Raw genomic sequence first — 18,466 nt, forward strand, 5'->3', positions numbered from 1 at the left:
CTGGGCATTTTACCACTCGTACATATCTTCCGGTTTGACCTATCAAAATTGACTTTGGTAAAAATGCAGTGGTGTGCTGTTGGAATTATTAGTGCAAAAAGAACAATTGATGGACAGAATGCAGAACAATGTCACACATTCACCCCAGTACAGAGATGTGGGCCTAAATCTATCTTTTTTTTGCCCACCATGCCATTCCAGTTTGGACCCAGCCACATGTATATCAGTCTTGACCCTGCGCCCAATGGGAACAGTCCAGCCCGAACTGTCAGGCCCGGTCCTACCAATGGAAATATTGTGGGCACTCGTAATTGGGGCCTCGGGTTTCTCCTTGGGGAGTAATTTTTCCCTCAATCTTTTGGCACCCGAATTTATTTAAAATATGCTGAAGATGTAATGCAAACATCTCATCCTTCACTTTATTTGGAATATTTACTATAAGTCTGAACTATGGAAAGATGGGATGGCATGCCTTAATATAATATTACCTTCAGAGATTAATTTGTAAAAAAGAAACATATATTAAAAATTGCAGCCTCCAAAACTTATGTTTTAGGAACCAGCTATCTGCACTGCAATGTGATGGCTTTGATAAAACATAATTTTTCAATCATTCATAATCTTTAATTAAACCACTACAAACAGGAATCAATTAGAAAGATAAAATGTCGACTGCCAAAGACTTTTCTAATGATTAGGTTTTAGTTGCAAGTAAACATTATAGGTTTAGCTTAACCATATGTCATAGCAAGGTAGGGACTTTTTCCAAACAAAATAGGTAGTATTGTTAAGACCATTCGTCAGATATTCTGCAAGTGACAACATAACCAGTAAAGCAATGACATTTCCTACGACTCACAACACCCAGCATTGGGAAATCGCTCATGTTCATTTTCCCAGTCCAGCCCGTGATCCAGTCTTCCCTTCTCGCTGGCCCTATGGCCCGTTTAATGATCAGTCAGTCACTCAAAATTACTTTATCCGGTTATTCAAAACCATAAAAGCATTCTACACAGTAAAACAAAAGTTAAAAACATAGAATGATGTTAGTTAATAACAATAAAATTGCACTGGTTACATACTCAAGGTTGACCAACAGTTTAAAAAACAACTTTAAAACCTGATTGTTAAAAATTAATTGTTATGAACTAGATCATGATCATTCTCTATCTCCTGTGAGCAGGCGGGGTTCTCAATTCCAGCCTCAGCTGTATCGGAGTGTTCTAGAAGGTACAGTTTCAAAGGATATCATATGTCCCTTGGACGAGATGTGGGAGACATCAGCTCAGCATATATACTCAATTATTCTTGACAGAATTTGAGGTCATTTAACCATTCTTTAAATGTGGGTGCTCTCCCCCTCCCCCACATGCAGGGGACCCTGCGCTTGGCCAACAGGAGCGCTAAGGAGACGTATCTCCTGAGCTGGGCATCTAGGTCCTTTGTGCACTTCAACAGTGTTACAAGTGGCGTGTCGGGTATGTGCAATCCCGTCATCTGATCAAGTGTCTCTAGTACCTCGGCCCAGTGTTTCCGGACAGGGGTGCACTCCCAGGCCAGGTGTAGAAAGTCGGCGCCCCCCCCTACTGCATCTATCACAGTTATCAGTGTCTCTCAAGTGAAAGCGCAGACATTTTGTAGGCGTGTTATACAGGCGATGTCAATATTTATAGTGGATAATCCACAGCCTGCTACTGGCTGATAGTTTTCCAGTTTGTTGACAGCAGAATATCCACTGGTCATCACTTAAGGGGGAGCCCAATTCTTCCTCCCAGCGTGCTCGCGCTGCAGGAGTTTCATGTGGGCTGTCTGTGATTTCCAAAGACTTAATTGAAAGAAAAGAAAATTCTAAAATAATCACAAGGTCAATCGAGCAAATTTACTAAAGCCAAAAATGTACAGCTCCTAAAAAGATCAACCAAAGCTGGTTAGTGTATTCTCACAGCCCTAAAAGGCCTAAAAAGTATCGCTCTCAATACTCTGAAGAAAAGTGTAATAAAACGGGCTCGAGATAAGAGCACCAGATTATACAATCATACAGTGCATTTACTACAGCATCATGCTGTGATTGCCTGCTTATATATTCTAAGGCCTTATTGAATCATAATTGGTTTCAATATTTTCCTATAAAGGCTGAGTAAACCGTGATAAATGCAACAATATGAACTAGAGCATGGGTACTCACAAACATTTTCCCAGGGGCCACAAAATATGGTTTGTAGTGTGCCCGAAGGCCGCACTGATGACAGCGGAGTATGGGGTAAGGTGGAAAATGAGGAAGTGAAGATTGTACCTGGTGTGGTCAGTGAGTCATGGAATTATTTTGAGGACATGCTGCCCTCAAAATTAATCCCCCAGTCTCTAGACGAATCATAGATTTGACAATACTGTGTTATTCAGTATCTGAATCGCTATCTCCCTAGCAGCCTTCTCTACTTGCTATCAATACCTTGGGAAGTCAAGTGCAAATAAAAAGAAGGTAACTTCATTATTTAATTGGAATGAAAAAGAATTGCACAATATGAAAGCAAAAAACCTATGAACAATCCTGGCTTTCTCACTTGACCAAAGTATGCTGTCCTAGTCAATTGTATTATATCACTTTGCATCCCTTTTCTTCATTTCACATGTAAGACCACCTTTAAATATATGTGTTCAGGATATGCTCTGTATAAAACCTTCTATTGAGTTTGTTTTCATAAACTATAATGTTTCCCATGTATAATAACAACCCAGGCCATCCAGAAGGTTCAACGAGATTACTGACTTGCCTTAGTTCACTATTGTCTGGTGGAAGGAGGCATGAAAGTCTCTGCATTCTTTTTTGAAAACTATTACTTTTAAAATATACTTCTCAATGCACTGATATTATCAGATATACTAAAGGTGAAACACTTCTGCATGTTAGTGAATAAACATTTAGAATTTTGAAGAGATTTTGACATTTTTCTACATGTTTGTTGCATGATGTCTCAAAAAGTCATATGTTCCTAAAGTTAAGTGGTTCTGGATACCTTTTTTTGCTTCTTTTCGTTACCTTCAGTTATCTTATAAATAAACGCTTGCCCGTTTATTTAACATCTTTTTTGAAAGTTAGTGTTCTCTTAAGTAAACAGCAACCCAGTGCGGTCGTTCAGCAGTGGGCCGCATGCAAAGGTCAGGAGGGCCGCCAGAGCCCCCCGGTCCGTGCTTTGAGTATCACTGAAATAGCGGTTCCTCCGGAGAAGAGCATATTCAACAGAATGTCTTTCCCTCCACCCCTTTCCAACCAGCAGGGCCGGATTGGCCCAAAGAGCAATCAGGTAGTGCCTGACAAGCTGCTCTGACAGCTCAGTTTGGGTGTCAGTTTCATTGTTGATTTCCTTGATATTAAAACAAACATTGCCTGCAGCAAGCTCAGATCCATGCAGTCTTCCATACCTTGCAAAATATTTATACAGCGTGTCTTTGCAAGTTCAGAACTGCCCATTTTGCAAACCTGGCCCGTTTTTTAACTATCTAATTCACTAATGGGGGTCACTTTTATTTTGGTGCTGGGGCCTATTTTCTGTCAACGCCGTGCCTGCCAACCAGACTTAAAGCTTAACTTTACACACAGACAGAAGCAAAGTGTAGTGGGCTTCATTCCTGTTTCAAAGACAGTGGAAGACCTAAGTTCTACTTGCTTTGTTTGCATTCATAAGAAGTTTTTGTTACCCACGCGTATTTTAAATTCTACACCAGCTCACAGTCCTCATTAAAAGAAATAAGTTTGGCTTGTTTCATTATAACATTGTAACTTGTGCTGGAGGCAACTGTGCATACAAAATCGTGTCAAGCTGTAAATTACAGACTGCTTGAACCAAATATTGTTACAGGAATTGGCAAGCGGCTTGATAGGATGAAACAATTTCTGCAAAGTTAACTTTTTTAACTTGCCCGGAGGAGCACTTCTAAACTTCAAGCAGGCGTTGACAAATATTGCCTTGTGTATTAGATCCTGCCTGTGCAAATTAAATTCTAAATTAATTTGTGCCTGAACTGTGCTATCGGATAGCCCAAACCAAAATGAACACTGACGACATTCCACTAGGTTTTGCGACAAGCTAATGTGCCCTTAAAAGCAAATGAACCATGATTTAAAGGTGGCACAAAGTTAACTGACATTATGTAAAGAATTCAGCTGAATTGTGGGCCGGTTAGCTTTTTGTTCCATTGTATAATCGAGGAGTTTAACGCTAAACACCCTCTCATCTCCCCTCTATTCTTTTTGTATCCCAAAAAACGAATACAAAAATACTTTTATACTTAAAAAACACTAATCGCTTAGAGCTTGGGGTGTCACGATGCAACTTTGCCCCATTCCTCGAACCAAAGACCTATGTACTTATACACGGTGACACTGCAGCTTGTTTTTATCCAGACACCATGTAAACCGTGTTACTATTTTCCTTCCAAAGGCAACAATTGTTATCCTCTCTTTATTAATCATGCAGTGGCTGGCGGATTCCACGGATTCCCTCAGTACCTCCCTCCAACAGTGCCCCTAATCCGTCCACAGCCTCTCTTCCACATGCATCTTGATATTTTTGGAGCAAGTGCTTTTAAATCCATAAGTTATTTTTAAACACAACGCCTCCTGAGCTCAGAGCCAGGTGCGGCTGCACCAGTCGCACCACCCTAAAGCCGGTCCTGGACTTTTTGTCGTTGTGTCTCACTCCTATACTTTAGTGGTCATCCCTATTTCCTACCTGTGTCACCGTTTTCCTCACTTTGTCTCCTTATTCTTTCTCCCTTTCCTGCATTTCTCTCTATCTTGGTCTGTGTAAATGTCTGATAATGGCAAATAAGTCCCAGTCGTCACAAAGTGAGTGCCAGTTCTCACTGCTTGCACTGCTTGCCAAATTAAGCATTGATTATCATTAAGATTTAATATTTTGTCAGATTTTGGTCTATACTTAGTACCATTTACTGCTCTACAGTTTTTTATGTGCCTTGTGAAATGAACATTTCTCTGCTGATGCCAGACCAACTTTTGCAATACCTATGTCCGACATCATGCCTTTCACAGTTTCTTGTTTTAACTGTAAAAAGTCTCTGACTATATTATTTCTAATATTATATTGACCAATGTACAGGGGAATGCATTTGATGTCATGGAACCACCCTGTTATCCTTTGCTGAATTGTAATTTTACACATCACAACTCCTATTTCTCAGTTCACAGCTTCCAATGGAGTGAACGTTCTAAGCCATCTGATCAGCTTCTACTAGGTGGGTTTTAGTCTATCGAAACTACTTTTGAGCTCATAAACAACAACAGAGCTCCATAAACAATAGGGAAAATATTTATGGCTTGTAAACTGTCCCTAGAGGCAATAACGACAAACCCAAGTATTTTAAAATGACGTCATCTGTTCTTCTAGTCAAGCCTGACTTACTTTCAACAATTAATATCTAAAAAACAGCATCCTCTCAGTTTATGCCCTTTTAAATACAAGAAAATTTTCATCTGCACCAAATGTATTACATCAATAATGTAAAAACTGTTTCACCAGTAAAAATCACATTTGACTTTGAACATGCAATGATAAACACTAATTATACATTGTATTACTAAAAGCTATGATCTCAGGGATGCTATGTTCGTTGTAATCAGGCCATTTGACACAATATGCAGCAACCTACAATAATGGTGAAATACTCCACTAACGACAAGTTTGCATCTGACATTAAAATATAATAGTTCCAGCTATTGCTCCTGGTTTTGTTCCCAATACTGAAGTAGTAAAACACTATCAACTCGTTGATTCACCCTACAATATGACCAACAAAGTAATATTGCCCCACTTTTAGGTAGCTGTCAGTAAGATTAAAATTACGCTCTCATAATGCACATTATTTCAAGAAATTTCACATCATGCTTGTTACACAAAATTCCCGAAATCACGCCATTGCCACATTGTGTAATTACGCCCCAGTCATGGTAAAACATGCTTGTGAATTCCCCTTTGATGGTACAAATGTACTGTGAAGTTATCATTTTTTAAATTTTTATGAGAACTCTGAGCTCAAGATCTGGACATTTCTTCTATCAACCACTTAAAAAAAAAAGTTGACGCATGTAAGCGACTGTCTTTAAGAGGCAGAATCGCTGTTTAGTTCAATTTTACTTATAAGGATTGCCCTTTAATGTACCTAATTTTACGTTCATTTTGATTCCTGGGTTTTGTTCTTTTTAGTTAAATTGATGGGTAAATTTGATTAATTTCTTCACTATAATGTTGTCGTATCCTTGTTGTTAATGTCACACATGTAATTCTGTCTAAGAATCAAATTGTGGTTGTGCCAGGCAACCAAGGGGTAAGCTCTGGATTGCTCACAGAAACCTATTTACTTATTAGGAGTTAGGTTTTTTAATTTTTTTGAAGTCTCACTCTCAGCTCGCATCAAAACTGAGGCCTCTTTCTCTTATGGTTTAACAATTTGGTTCCCTACAGTGAACAAAATGTATCAACTACAACACCTGCATGTCTGACAAAACAGTGCATACAAAGGGCAGAAAACCACCTCGGTAAATTTTGCCACAGATAGTACAGTAAAGGAAAATATTTCTGTGGGCATACTTTATAAGTGATTACATTCAAACTCAAGTAACTATAAATAATGTTGAAATGTGTTTCATCAAACAGGCTACTTTGATCACCCAGCTTGGTTGAATCTCAGAAAAGAAGACATAACATTACGGTTTAGAAATCAAGCTCACAAATCCGTCATTGAAATGGCTTCCCTTTTTTTTTCTACAGGGCTTGCCTTCCACTCTGTCATTTCAACTTGCAGTTGAATTATTTTGTTATTTGCTGTACACTATTGAGTAAACAATGAGTCGCCGAAATGTATCTTGTTCCAGTTTTTAGAAACAAAGGAATTTTTTGATTTGATAATTTTACAAGCGGCTGATTTTTCTTTTACTTAGGTAGCCCTGTTTCAACTTTTAAGATACGTGAGCAACAATAAATATCCGTTCCTCGCTCGTGGTTCCCTGCATAGAGGTTAGGTAAATGCCGTGATTAGGACTATATATCATTAGTAGGATGCTACATGCAAACTGGGTCATTCTCTTGTTGATCTCTGTAGGTTAAAACCCTGGAAACCACACAGTTGGTTGTGGAATATCTAACAGGTGTTCTACAGGAAAGGGAAGTAGATTGTTAGGTATGAATTGGCTGGGCCTTATGTGAGCTGGTGATTGGCTGAATGGGTGTATGGCAGAGTGTGAAATCTGTCTATGCTAGAATGTTTTCAGAGAATGACTCAGGTTAAGAAGAGCTCCAGAATGAGTGATGCATCAAGAAAAGCATGTGATCTGCATCCTGAAAGGTGAACCCAATTTGGAAGATCATGACTGGGAATGGCGCACCCAAGTGACTGGTGTGCAACATGTTTGAGTGGTTTGTTTACTGTATTTCTGATTCCCGAGATTAAAATAGTCATGCACAATGCGGGCACCCTGAGACCGAGGAAATGGAAAGAAAGCATGCATGACGCCATTCAACTCAACGACCCTGTGGTTGTGTTGCCCACTGAGGGCCAGATATATCAACGCTTTTTGCGATTGAAAAGGGGCCGATTCACAGAAAAAATGCGTTTTCCAATGTATCAAACATTTTGAATTCGCAATATAGGTAATCGCAATTCTTTGCGATTACATAAATTATGAATGCAGTTAGGGAATCACAATTTGTGATTCCCTAAATGCAATTCATGTAGCTATCGCAGATTGCGAATTTACATTAAGAAATCGCAAGTTACCACCAACTTCTAGTTGGTGGTAATTTTCTTAGGGCATGTATGCGCGTCACATGTGCACAAATGCATATTTCAGGGGTGCATCATTTGGCCTTTTGGCCCCCTTGCACCCTTGTAATTGCATGCACAATTTGTGAGTACCTATTGGGTACTCGCAAATTGCGTATGCAATTCCCATTCATTCCTATGGGCCTCTAGGCCCATAGAAATTAATGGGAAGCCATTCCTTAATTGTGAGTCGCAATTTGCGAGAAGCAATTAAGGAATGCGTAGGAATCGCAAAATATTTGCTGAAACCTACATACATTGTATTTTGAGAGCCTATAATAGCGAATCGGTAATTTTGATACATCTGGGCCTGAGTCTTTACCATTAGCGTTTGTAATTGATAGGTGCGCTTTCATCAGTCACAGGAGTGTTCTTGGCACAAGTCTAGATGTCTTAGCTTTAGACATCACTAGTAGATTGTCCTCCAGTTTGGTTCCGTGAGAAGGGGGCAAGAGGGCTCATTCTCTTGCTGTGACCCCACAGGCCTGCAGTGAACCACACGGATACGCCTCATTTTCCTGCAGTTTTTTTACGCATGCCTTTACAACGACTGTGTTGTAACAACTCATGCCATTACTCCACAAGTCGGAACAACGACTTGCTCTGGGGGGGGCGTTGGATGTTGGAATTGTATAATTTACTCTAGTCTGTACAACAGTAGGGAAGGTGTTGGATTTTGAATCCGACACCTTCTGACCCCTGGACCAAGTTGTTGTTCCGACTTACGGAGTAATGGCATGCGTTGTAACAATGTGGTCATTGTAACAACTGCCTTGTAATGACATGTGGTGTTCCGGTTCTGGGGCAAATGATGTTTACCAACCCACACATAAGACTCCTCTCATATCACTTGGTTTGTCACTGCGCCCACAGCTAGGCTTAGTGAGAGAAGGATATCTAAGTAAGCCAATGAAGGGCAATAATGCAGTTAAGCAGATGATAACATGCTCATACTATCCAAAACACTTGAATGCTCCAAATCCATTGCGTCTTATACGTTCATCTATGTCCATAGGTGAGTGGGTGAGATCCAAAGCCACTGTCTTTTAGTCTTGAGTGGACTTCATCCTCCTCACAAGGGCCCCATAAGTGCTCCTTGATGGGACTGCAGATCACCCTTAGAGAGGGGTTTCCTTTAAGTAAACAGAGCTTTTAACACATTCCCTATGATTTTGGCCCTTTTGGGAGGGGTGTGGCGAAATATTTAAATCTGTTTCCTGGACTGATAAAACATCATGTTGGGGTACTTAGCTTGTAATTGGGAAAGGGGTATTGCTCACAAGGTGCTCTGTTGTGCTCACACTGATGCCCAGGACTTATTGCTTATTCCACTTGTGCCAGCACATGTTCCATTACTCACGGAGAAGTTGGTCCTACCCTGTCGCCACGGGTCCACTTATGGGGTAGAAGGCACCAGAGTATACAGTGCAAACTATCACAACATCTTATGTTTGCTTGTTATCACACAGCCATGCCAGGGGCAAGCTGAACAGAATGGCAGGTATTTTAAAACACAATGAAAACTCAAAGAATGCACCATTTAAAAGATGTGTACACATTGACGCCAGCAGCAACATATGTGACTGAATCGTGGAGACAGGGGAGTGTTTTGGGGAACCCCCCTCAATCTATGACATGAAGTAACAGAAACAAGACCCATTGTCATGTATAGCTGGAGTGCTCTCCCTACCCCATTGAGGGATCGCCAAACTGTTTTTTCCAGTGGCGTAAAAAGGACTCTGTGGGTCCTTGTTCAAGCAAGAACAATGCATACTGGCTTGGTTATAAAAAACAACATTGGAGGGCAGCGGCTCCTCTCACGTCTGGATCCTTGTGCAACTGCACTTGCTGCACTATTGGATGCAGCACACCTGTTTTTCCCCAACAGCATAGCACCTAGTGCTAGGTCCCCCTGTGACTTATTAAGCCTTAGTCTTTATTTCGACTACCTGATTTTCAAATACCTGGCTATCATGGCATGCTGATTGTGTAGGGAAAGACGCTTGTCTCAGCATCTTCCCACAACCTAATCTGTTAAGCGTTGAAGAGGCAGGAGTAAATCATAACAGAACATTTTGGTATTGTGCAATTGTCTGATGTATGATTCAATTTCCTTTATAGTGTGTAAAGTGCCCTTCTACACTCTAGAAATATGACATAGTATTATTATTATGTCTGCAAAATGATTATCACTTTTTAAAGCGTAGTTCTCTTACTTCATGTTTAATCTGGAAATGCATCGTTCCACCTTATGATAGGTACTTTCCCATCTTCATCTCACCCCATTTCGCATTATCTGTGACCAAGATCGTGCCATCCTAGCCTGATGCTCTCATATATCTTATTCGCAATTTCCACGGCTCATTGTATTCCTCCATGCACCCTTGCAGTCATGCTTTCCTTCATCTATCTTCTCTCTCCAATTGGTTTCTCCTCTTCTTCTTGTTGCTTGGTCACATTATTCCAATTTATTTCCCTGCTCTTCTGCAGTGGCTTTGAACACATTACAGTTTGTCATCATATATCTGGATTTCTGCTCTGTCCTTTCTTGTTCATGTCTCATCATATCTTCCTTTGCATTCATCAGTGATGTGCCCAGGTCGTTTTTCACAAGTTCACACTCGCTTTGTGTGCCAGTCGGTCTTTATTTACAAGACTCTAATTAAGTTGTGTTAATTACCATGTACAGATTCTTCCGCTCCTTCTCAGGGTAATGATGCATTGCACCGGATGATAAACATTCTGTCTATTACATAGAAACAATGCAGTCTATGTGGCGACTTTTGATGCCCTCTTTGTAGTGTCACCAACTTTTGTTTTAAGTGAAAACAGATATTCATGCTTTTTACAGACTGCTGATGGAGTCAGGGGCCATCTGTAAACCTTTGGTGAACAAATAGAGCTAATAGTTTTTGCTCCATTTTTAGAGCTTGCCTAGTTGCAGAATGAAGCAAACCGGATTAATTAAAAATAAATATTGATGTCTTTACATGATAAGAATAGAAAAATTCAATCTTTTCTACTTTTCAAATGTGAAAGGTAGGCCTAATCGGACTGTATTTGAGGCAAAACAAATGTATTCAATTTCTTAATAAGAAAGTGTAAACTTAAAGCAAAACTAGCCTATCTCATTTTTTATTTAGCAAAGATCATCTACATGAACCAGGAATTTCTTTTTAAAACTTTTACACTAGTGAAATTATTTATAAGCATCAAACGTCATATACTTTTGCAATATAATCTTTATCAGCCACTTCGTCAATTTCTGCCAGGTCATAAATCTCTTTATATAATATGCATTTCTCAATTTTATATGCAGGGAGCAAAAAGGTTTTCACATTGATATGCTTTGTTCTTTTTTGCACTAATGCAAAGATGTAATAATATAACCCATAGATGATAACATCCAACTACATTAACTCAAACATTTTGGGACTATTAATAATTGAAGAATGTCAGTAATTCCTTACTTTGTTTATTCCAATAGCACAGGTAACAGAGATACTGGGTCCTTATTCACTATAGAGTCTGTCTGAATAGGATAAACCACAACGCTATGGGCCGCAACTGTGTACAATTACACAGTGGTTTAAACTCCACACGAGAAGTGGAAAGTGTTCAGATCGAGAGGGGCTCTACTTTGAGAATTTGTGAACATCAGAAAATCTGTGACTTTGAGGACCTTCATACACCCCTCTCCAAGCATTTCCTATTGTGAAAATGGTTATACAATTGCTTAACAAAGGGACTTATTAAATCATGTCTGAGCCCATTAGGGGTGAGAGGCACAGGACAGACAACTGTGAGGGTGAGGTTCTTTGCCACCCCACTCCTAGGGTTAGTCCTACTATGGATCTGCAAAGTGGACCTAGTGCAACCCTGGCCACACTTTTCTCTCAGGAAGAAGAAAGCGAGCAGTCCCAGTCCAAGACTTCTCAGTTAGGCAGTGTGGAAGACAAGAGCTCCAAACTCAACAGTCAACAAACAGACACTATAAGTGTATTGTCCAATTCAGTGCTTACCTTTTATGTAAAAAAAAGTACTGTAGCCTCCCAGTAGAGCTAAATAATACACAATACGATGAAAACATAATTCAAGGTTGTAATCTAAGTTGCGTTTAACAGTATGGCCCCACACCCCTCTTCAACGTCCTTTCTTCCCATTAAAGTTAGGATAATATATCTACAATCACTAAGACCTAGGCATCAAAGAGGCACAGGTGCAGATTGCATGAACTACTCTGACTTGTGAAAGTGCACCTCAGTTCAATATCTTGCACCTGTCCGCAAAAGTCGAAAGTGCGCCCTCATCAGTGGCAGTGTCGGCCCATGCAGATAAGAGTGGTGAGGCCAGGTCGGGGGGGATCCGACAGACGACCATGAGGGAAAATTACATAAATAATTATTTTTCCCTAATCCTCCGTCGAAATCCCCCCACACCCGGCCCCACCGCTCTTACCTGCATGGGCCGCGGCTGATCAGAGGCCAGCCTCTTGTCTCAGGTGCAGGCTTAGCCAGTGCTTACCTGCCAGTTACCGATGTAGCTGTAGCATTGGGGCAGATGTGGTTTATGCACTCCAGGCAGCCCCCCAAACACTCAAACCATTGGTGGTGCCCTGCCTTTCGTGTAGCACTTAATTGAGGTGAATGTGTAAATTCTTCTTCCCTTGTGGGGGATAATGGGACGCTCCTTCAGGAAGCAGTGAATATTTTATGAGTGGCTTGCTCACTCTCAGTTCTTTGGTTTGCTGCCTCAGGCTGCTTCCTTTTCTTAGATTTCGGGTTCCCCAGTTCCACCAGGGGCACTCGCAACCTTTTTTTACAAGCGTACATGGAGACAACAGTGCCAAGCCGAGACATTTGTCAAAAATGTTTTGTCATACCCTGGTCTCTGGGGTGACTGTTGTGGCAAATAACTGCACACCAGCACTGCATCTTGCTGCTACAAATTCAAAGTCTTTTATATTGTTACTTCGATTTTGAACTGTGAGTTACAAATGGTGCGGTGGGTCATATCATATTATTAAAGCAATATTAGAATAGATAAGTCATTGTCAATCTAACCAGTTCATTACACAAATGTACACTGAGTGCAGTTGCAGAAAGTTATCATATGAGATCACCCAGGGCTTATCCCTAGCAGCATTAATCTTCAACATAAATGTGTGTCCAATCACACTACTAATTCAACACTACCTCTTACTATATGTGTGGATATAATGCAGATTCCTCTACGGGGAAGAGCTGGGATACTGACTAAATGACAATTTATTTGGACCACATATTCTACTAGAAGTGCCAACAATTCCTACACTTCAATGGAATTCAAAACTAAATTATATTATTAACTGGAAGGCATAACAGAAGGAGATCTATCTTATGACTGCCAGCTCTTTGTGCCACAGTAGCTCAAAATGTTGGTAATATAGTAGATTTTTTATTATTGTCCTTCATTAAGTTCTCAGACAAATGTTGCACTTAATGGGCTGATCATACTACTATCATTCCCCTGAAGAGTTAATGATGGCAAGCTTGGGTTATTGCAATGTGACCTACATACACCTATTTCAGAAGCTTATTGATGGATAATAGTTGAAATAAAACAGCATATAATTTGTAAAAATATAAGTGCCAGGGTTGAAAGTCTCTTTTAAACAACAAGGGACCCCAATCAAGTCAAACAGGGACCTCGGGGAACAGTTTTATGGAAACAACAGTGGTCCCATGCTTATGTAATACAAAACAACAAATAAATATAGACGAAATCGCTTCTATATTTTCAGAAGGACATGTCCAGCCGGACAGAGGTCTTCCAGGTTTACTTAATAAACACAATTCTTCAGAGAATAATTGTCAAGAATACCTTCCACAATGCCCCTGTGTGGTACACAAGCCTGTGCCCAGCACTAACGGGGTGAACACAGGTGAAGAAAATAGGAAAGGTTCAAGGCAAAACAAACGTTTTTCTGTTATCATATAAATTTGTACAGAAAATATCAAGCTGCACCATTACATAAAATCAAGCAATCGGATTTGTATCGGGTGCATAAGCAAGTCGACGGCGTTTCGGTTTCAACAAGAAATCATAGAAACCATCATCAGGACAATTAAATACTTTGCCTTTACATTAAACCTCAATTTTGCCTATGAGAAGGAAATAAAAATATACTTTAGAAGCAGAATACATACAAGAATAAGTGAGGTGACTCTTTGTGCGCAGTGCACATGCTGATTCGTCAGGGAGTGATAATAGTCGTAACCTGGTTGTTGAGGCAGTGACATAAATCACAAGTTTATAGCATGCGTTCACAGTTGCTATAATGTGCCTATAGGGCATTAGTGATTACAAAAGAATGTTGACCGCAGTGCCAGTGAACTAAATCGTGGTAATATTGTGTAATTAGCACTCGCCGACAAGTGAGGCTATTTCAGGATAATGGGCGCCCCGCACTGCTTACCGAGGCAGAGCGCGTGTGGGCACAGATAGTAATTACTTTCAAGATGCCCGGACCAGTCACCCTGTAAAACGGAGGACGCATAGTAGAGTAGGGCAGTGGTTTGGAACAGCCCGGCGGGCGGGAGGAAACAATAAAAGCAATCTTACCACAATAGAGCAACAGGTATTGCCGGTTTACACGATCGTAAATGGCCGACGCCAGGGCAAGCCTGAGAGGAAATAAAGTCTATTTAAAAACGGAACAGCAGACTCAAGCCGGAGTACCAACTAAGTCGCGGAGGTAAACTTACCGAGAGCTTCGGTCATGAAGTGTATCCCTGGCGTGCTCGTGTCCTGGAAACAGGAAGTGAAAAAGGGATAGGGTGCGCTGTGATTGGAGCAGTGCACGGGAGTTAAGGGCATAAAAATAAAGGAAGGACTAAGTTCCAAGGGCCATATTGAGGTGAAACCTTATGTGAATACCATGCAGAGTGACAATAAAATATGGAATCATTTCAGAAATATGGAGTCATTTCAGGAAACAATAACAATTGAACATTCGTTTCTGAACAGCATGAAGAGGGGATTATTTCAGGAAATATGGATTTCAGGAAGCAATCACAATTGAACACTCGTTTTTGAACAGCGTGAAGAGGGGAAAAAAGGTCAATTCAGATTAATGACGTCCAGTCCTCTTGCAGGTTCAGCCCGGAATTCAGGCTATCGGTCTTCAGTATCCACTTTAATTCCTCTTTGTTGAGCAACCGGCTCAGGTCACCACCTCTGGGTGGTACAATAATCTGTGCGATGACAGTCCAGCGGATATCATTCTCAGTGTGTCCCTTGTCCAAAAAGTGTTCAACCAAGGGAGCGTTAGGGGTTTTGCACCGAATGCGGCTGCGGTGCTGGGAAATCCGTAATTTGATCTTTTGTTTTGTCTGTCCAACATAGATGCAATCGCAAGGGCATAAAATCGCGTATACAAGATTACAGCTGTTACAATTAGTAAAGGTGCATAAATCATTTTTTACATCCCTATACACAAACTCTTTTCCCTCTATTGTGTAATCACAAACTACGCATGAACCACATCTAAAATGACCCCTCACAGGTGGTAATGACCAATGGTCATGCAGTGTAACATTCTTCCCAGATGTGAATTTATATGATAACAGAAAAACGTTTGTTTTGCCTTGAACCTTTCCTATTTTCTTCACCTGTGTTCACCCCGTTAGTGCTGGGCACAGGCTTGTGTACCACACAGGGGCATTGTGGAAGGTATTCTTGACAATTATTCTCTGAAGAATTGTGTTTATTAAGTAAACCTGGAAGACCTCTGTCCGGCTGGACATGTCCTTCTGAAAATATAGAAGCGATTTCGTCTATATTTATTTGTTGTTTTGTATTACATAAGCATGGGACCAGGGTTGAAAGTCTGGCATCACCCACTGCGCCTGCCACCGCTTCTGAATGCCAAAGCCAGTATCAACTACTGCCAAATATACATACATGAGTGTGTCATTGTAGCCTATTCCAGGTCTCCCTGGGCTGTAGGAATGGTCTGGAAGTGCTAATTTTATAATTTTCTTTTCAGTATATTGAATTGTCAAACAAGCTACTACTGCGCCCAGCTCAAAAATAAACAGGAGTGCAACCATGTGATATATATTGTCGTAAATAAATGTTGGAGTTGCTTCTGAGCATCAGCAAACATTGGCAGAAATTAAGACTTGGTACAAAATCAAGCAGTAAGATTGGCGTTCAGCTGAAAAAATGGGACCACATCACATCTGCCTTTAAAACCATTCATTGGCAGGTCCCGGTAGAAGACTGAATGAAATTCAAATGCTTTAGCACCGACAGGCAAGACTATAACCTATATTTAGAAATGGGTTGCACAGACAGTTCAAAGCTTCTCAGTTAACGCTCTGATCATGTGGCGACCAAAGAATCTGACTGTGGAACCCTTCTCACCAACCTTGATGATACAGCTGAAGAATGTACTTAAGAAACTACAGAATAATACTACGCAGTCTTTTTTCTTAGCTGCAACTCCTCGCAGAACATAAAGGAAGACACATGTCTTGTTCAGCTGTGCAAGAAGAAGTCTCAGTAAACTATACTCACACAATGCACAACATCTCCTTTACTCTACGAGTAACAACTCATGACTTAATTCTATCAGCCTAGAATAACCAGTGGCCAAGTAATGTCATCACAATTTTTGAAGATTCTGGCAACCTGTTGCCTGATTGCAAAATGTTACACACATAGGGCCTGATTACGATGTCGGTCAGAGTTGCCTCCGACTGACACCATTGTCGTGGCGGAACCACCCGACCGTAGTTCGGCGGTTCCGCACATCGAATTACGATCCAAACTCCCTGTTCTCAATGGGAGCTTGTGTGACAGGCAGAAACCGCTCACAGCACAAGCTCCCATTGAGAAATGGGAGTTTGTGAAGATCCCAGCACCGTGTGGCAGGCACCTCGGGGCCAGGGAGGAAGGGGGCCCTGCTCGGGTCCCCAATGTCACTTTCTGACAGCCTTTCCATGTCGGAAAGGCCTACATAGAAAGGCTGTCAGAAACTGGCATCATATTCCCGACTGCAGAAGCACCATTCCTAAGGGACTATGAGGAGTTTCCGACCGACTGACAGCTCTATGAGCCCGTCGGAAAGCGTCGGTCAGTCTCTCCGACTGCAGCCTCTGACCACATGCATCGTAATTCATTGGTCGGACCGCTGTAGTAGATGCAGTTCACAACACAACCGTCGGTTGCAGTCCAAACCAAACTGTAATTAGGCCCTTTGTCTCTTTGCTGTTGCCTAGACTATAAAACTGAAATTCAGAATATCCTAGTGATGTACCCTTTTCTATATGAGTCACATCTTATGGAAACCTGTTAAAATATGAACATGCTAAACGAAGTCTTTGTACATTTTTTATGGAACTGTTACATAAGTGATCAATTAAAATCTGCTAAATGGTTCTTTACTGTTTGAATAAACTGTTGAAATGCAAATTATAAAGATGTTTTGTCTGCTTAAAGGCATACCTTCACTGAATAATAGCGCCTTTTCTGCAATATAAATACTTCCCTGGGTAACAAACAAGGATAATTAAATATGTGGAAATGTTAGTAAACCAGGCATGCTGTGCTTATGTTAAGGTCCTGCAGTGTTGCTACTTTTGGTCTATACACTTATAAATGACATGTATAGCTTATAAAAGCAACAAGCCAGTTGCTGAAAAAAAGCTAGGTATTTGTTCAGTTAATACCTCAATATACTACACCATTTCAGCAGTTCAAGTGTTTTTTTTTTCATTGATACCGAGAGGTATCACTACAAAAGGAGCAATTATTTAGTTGTGTTTCTTCTTTTCAGCCTCCATTGTTGTACAGAAGTGGTGGTGTCAAATGAATCCTTGTATGGAAGGTGAGGAGTGCAAAGTGCTACCAGATCATTCAGGATGGTCATGCAGCAGTGGTAATAAGGTCAAGACAACCAAGGCAAGTACAAAAGAGCAGATCCCAGCGTTCATTTAATTAATTTAGTGTATGAAATGTAGCAACTTTGTCAGCCTACCAGAAGTGTACCACCAAGAGAGTAATGAGTTAGAGCGACACAAAGGCACTGTAATATATGTGTTATTCAGAACAAGCCTTGGGGTCAAAATAAAATAAAAGGTAGATTGTATTTATTAGTTTGTTTGTATAGTGATCAATGTCTCTCTAACTACATTATTGCATTTTCATGAAAAACTGAACACATAACTGACTGTACACCATAAGAGAATGACTATCAAGACAGCAAGAACTTCGATACTACAGTTGGGTCCTTCAACCCTCCTGAACTGAACTCCAATGCCTTTGACAACAATGCTCTAAGAAAAGCATATCACGAATATTAAAGTGGAGTCAACTTCTATGTGTTCCCCCCCTCGTGTCGGATCTGGAGCAGATAGCAACCATAATTCTGGAGTCTGACCATGCCTTCCACATATTGGGTGGCGATTTTAATGACATAATGGCCCACAGCTTAGACCAATCCGGAGTGGTGCTGGCACCCTCGAAGACCACTCCCCTGGCATGCTTTGTGGACTCGCTGGGTCTCTACAACCAGTGGCAGAGCCAAAATCTGAGAGCCAGGGTTTACTCTTATTTCTCCGGGATGCACAGGGTCGTTTTCAGA

At 40.8% G+C, this 18,466-nt stretch overlaps 1 protein-coding gene across 1 annotated transcript in view; it reads left to right on the forward strand.

Annotated features, from left to right (window-relative positions):
• TAFA4 (TAFA chemokine like family member 4) overlaps positions 1–18,185 on the forward strand; it is a 415,549-nt gene extending 397,364 nt beyond the window's left edge. The window contains exons 4-5 of the mRNA XM_078662378.1: positions 17,660–17,788; positions 18,067–18,185. Coding sequence (XP_078518504.1) covers positions 17,660–17,788; positions 18,067–18,185 — 248 coding nt within the window. The remainder of the gene's footprint in view (positions 1–17,659; positions 17,789–18,066) is intronic.
• The last annotated feature ends 281 nt before the right edge of the window (positions 18,186–18,466 follow it).

Source organism: Lissotriton helveticus, chromosome 9 (assembly GCF_964261635.1).
Source record: "Lissotriton helveticus chromosome 9, aLisHel1.1, whole genome shotgun sequence".
NCBI lineage: Eukaryota > Metazoa > Chordata > Amphibia > Caudata > Salamandridae > Lissotriton > Lissotriton helveticus.